General features: G+C 40.9%; 1 protein-coding gene across 1 annotated transcript in view; it reads right to left on the reverse strand.

Annotated features, from left to right (window-relative positions):
• enpp1 (ectonucleotide pyrophosphatase/phosphodiesterase 1) overlaps nucleotides 1–1,414 on the reverse strand; it is a 46,759-nt gene extending 45,345 nt beyond the window's left edge. Inside the window, 1 exon segment of the mRNA XM_048250888.1 lies at nucleotides 1,184–1,414. Within this exon segment, the coding sequence (XP_048106845.1) occupies nucleotides 1,184–1,315 (132 nt within the window). The 5' untranslated portion in view covers nucleotides 1,316–1,414.
• Between the last annotated feature and the right edge of the window lie 532 nt (nucleotides 1,415–1,946).

A 1,946-nucleotide genomic window follows, 5' to 3' on the forward strand; every position in this document is an offset into this window, starting at 1 on the left:
TTAGATGATTGTAGTGGAAGAATTAGTGGCCTCTCATGTTTCAGAACTGTGTGGGAAAAATGTGGCCTTTCATTGTCTCCTAGATGTGTGCAGTACAAATTCTATGCAAAGTGTGGCCCTTTACTCCTTTCTGATCATTCTTTTTCCGTATACCGTATACATTTCCCTCACATCAGTGAGTCTGTGGAATGCTGACCACTGTCAAGGTCTGCATGAGCTTGTTATGAAATTATGTACTGTATGTCTTTGCACCTGCAAATACATACTTTTTAGGGTATGACCACACTGTATTGGATGCACTATGAAAAGCTGTTTGAAATATAATCAGATAGATCAATATAATTCATTTTCTGTCCAGTAATTGTGTCAGCCCTTCAAAGAATCACATATTTTCTAAAAGTACATCTCCCACGCTCCATTGCATTGGTGACTTTGGCATCTTAACCAACGTCTGTGTGGTTTAGTCCTCCCACCTGCAAAGGCAACTTAATGACTGGGGTGGCTAAATTGCATAAATAAGAGAAGAAAGCCTCCTAAAATGATGGTTGACACTGGTTGGGTGATTAAACTATCCTTGCATAATCATTTTGTATTCTGTCTATTTCACAGAAGTGAGTATTGACATGGTGCAATGCAATTGACAACTGAAGGCATAGGGCTTCTAGGCTAGAACAGGAACATCTCAAACATCACACAGACACACTGAACAAAAAGATGAATGCTTCAACATTCATCAAATGGTTTTATGTTCAAATGGACTGGCATCATTGATGAGCAATATGAACTCATCTGTCATCTAGACTTCCAAGTGTTTTACAAAATATACCATTTTCTCTTTCCCGAAAGAAGTAAGTGAGTTTAGCTATAAAATTCTCTATATTTATTTTATGCTGGTCTCTAGACTTTATTCTTGCACTGTTGCACTGTTGGACTTACTCGTTTGCACCATCACCATGACACGCAATATATTACAATATCCAGATGCCCGCTATCTGCAGCCGTTTAGTGGTCTTCAATAGCATGTGGTGATAAAGCTACCGAATGTCCAACACCACCAGCGATTATGCCGCTAATTATAAACTAATTGTATACCTCTACCTAGATAACCTGTAGTCATCACAGAAGACAGTGAAGGAGTGAAGTACGTTCAAAGATGAACAAATGTTAAAGGTCACTCACTTACCACGATAAGGATATTGCGTTTGTTTGCCAGACTCTTTTGGGCACTGTCAGCAGGTTTGGACTGGTTGTCGCCCCCAGCCCCGAGTAAGTTGACAGCATGTTGTGGGGGCTCCTCGTTTTTTTGAAGTTCCATAGTTCTGCACGAACCGGCATGAGAGTTTTCCAAACTTCTACGATATACCAGAGACTTTGTAGTAGGTCTCTACTAGGGACCGCCTCTATCTCTCGTTGACGTTTCACAAGTGTAATGACTGCAACATGTGCTGTATTTCGTGCATGTGTGTGCGTGGCTGCGCGCGTACGCCCCACTACTGAATAGGCTATTAGGTGCCCCGAGAGCATGGCGTTAAATGGACGTTTGGGACTGTATTCCTCAGTGGCCATTTACGTAATGTATGAGTTAATTCTTGTACAAATAGTCTACTTCATCTTATGCCAATATTGTAAAGATTTGACATGACCCTTTTCTCAGGTCATTGGATTTTTTATAGGAATGTAGTGCGTCGACCTACAGTTTGGCACGGAGCAATATGTGGTTTTGTCGTTATATTATGCAATAACAGGACAAATATGTAGGGATTTCAGTATAGTTGGTTAAGGGCATCTGCATAAGTAGGTGTGTTTTACATGCGTATGTCTATGTTTTGCCCCACATGTTTTGACAGAGCAGTTCTAGCGCCACTCGCTGGTTTATGCAAGCTGTCTGTTGGACCATTACAACCACTTACACGCATTTTCAAAGCTCTGTCTTTTTTCAACTCTGT

The sequence above is a fragment of the Alosa alosa genome, chromosome 8, assembly GCF_017589495.1.
Source record: "Alosa alosa isolate M-15738 ecotype Scorff River chromosome 8, AALO_Geno_1.1, whole genome shotgun sequence".
In the NCBI taxonomy this organism is placed as follows: Eukaryota; Metazoa; Chordata; class Actinopteri; order Clupeiformes; family Clupeidae; genus Alosa; species Alosa alosa.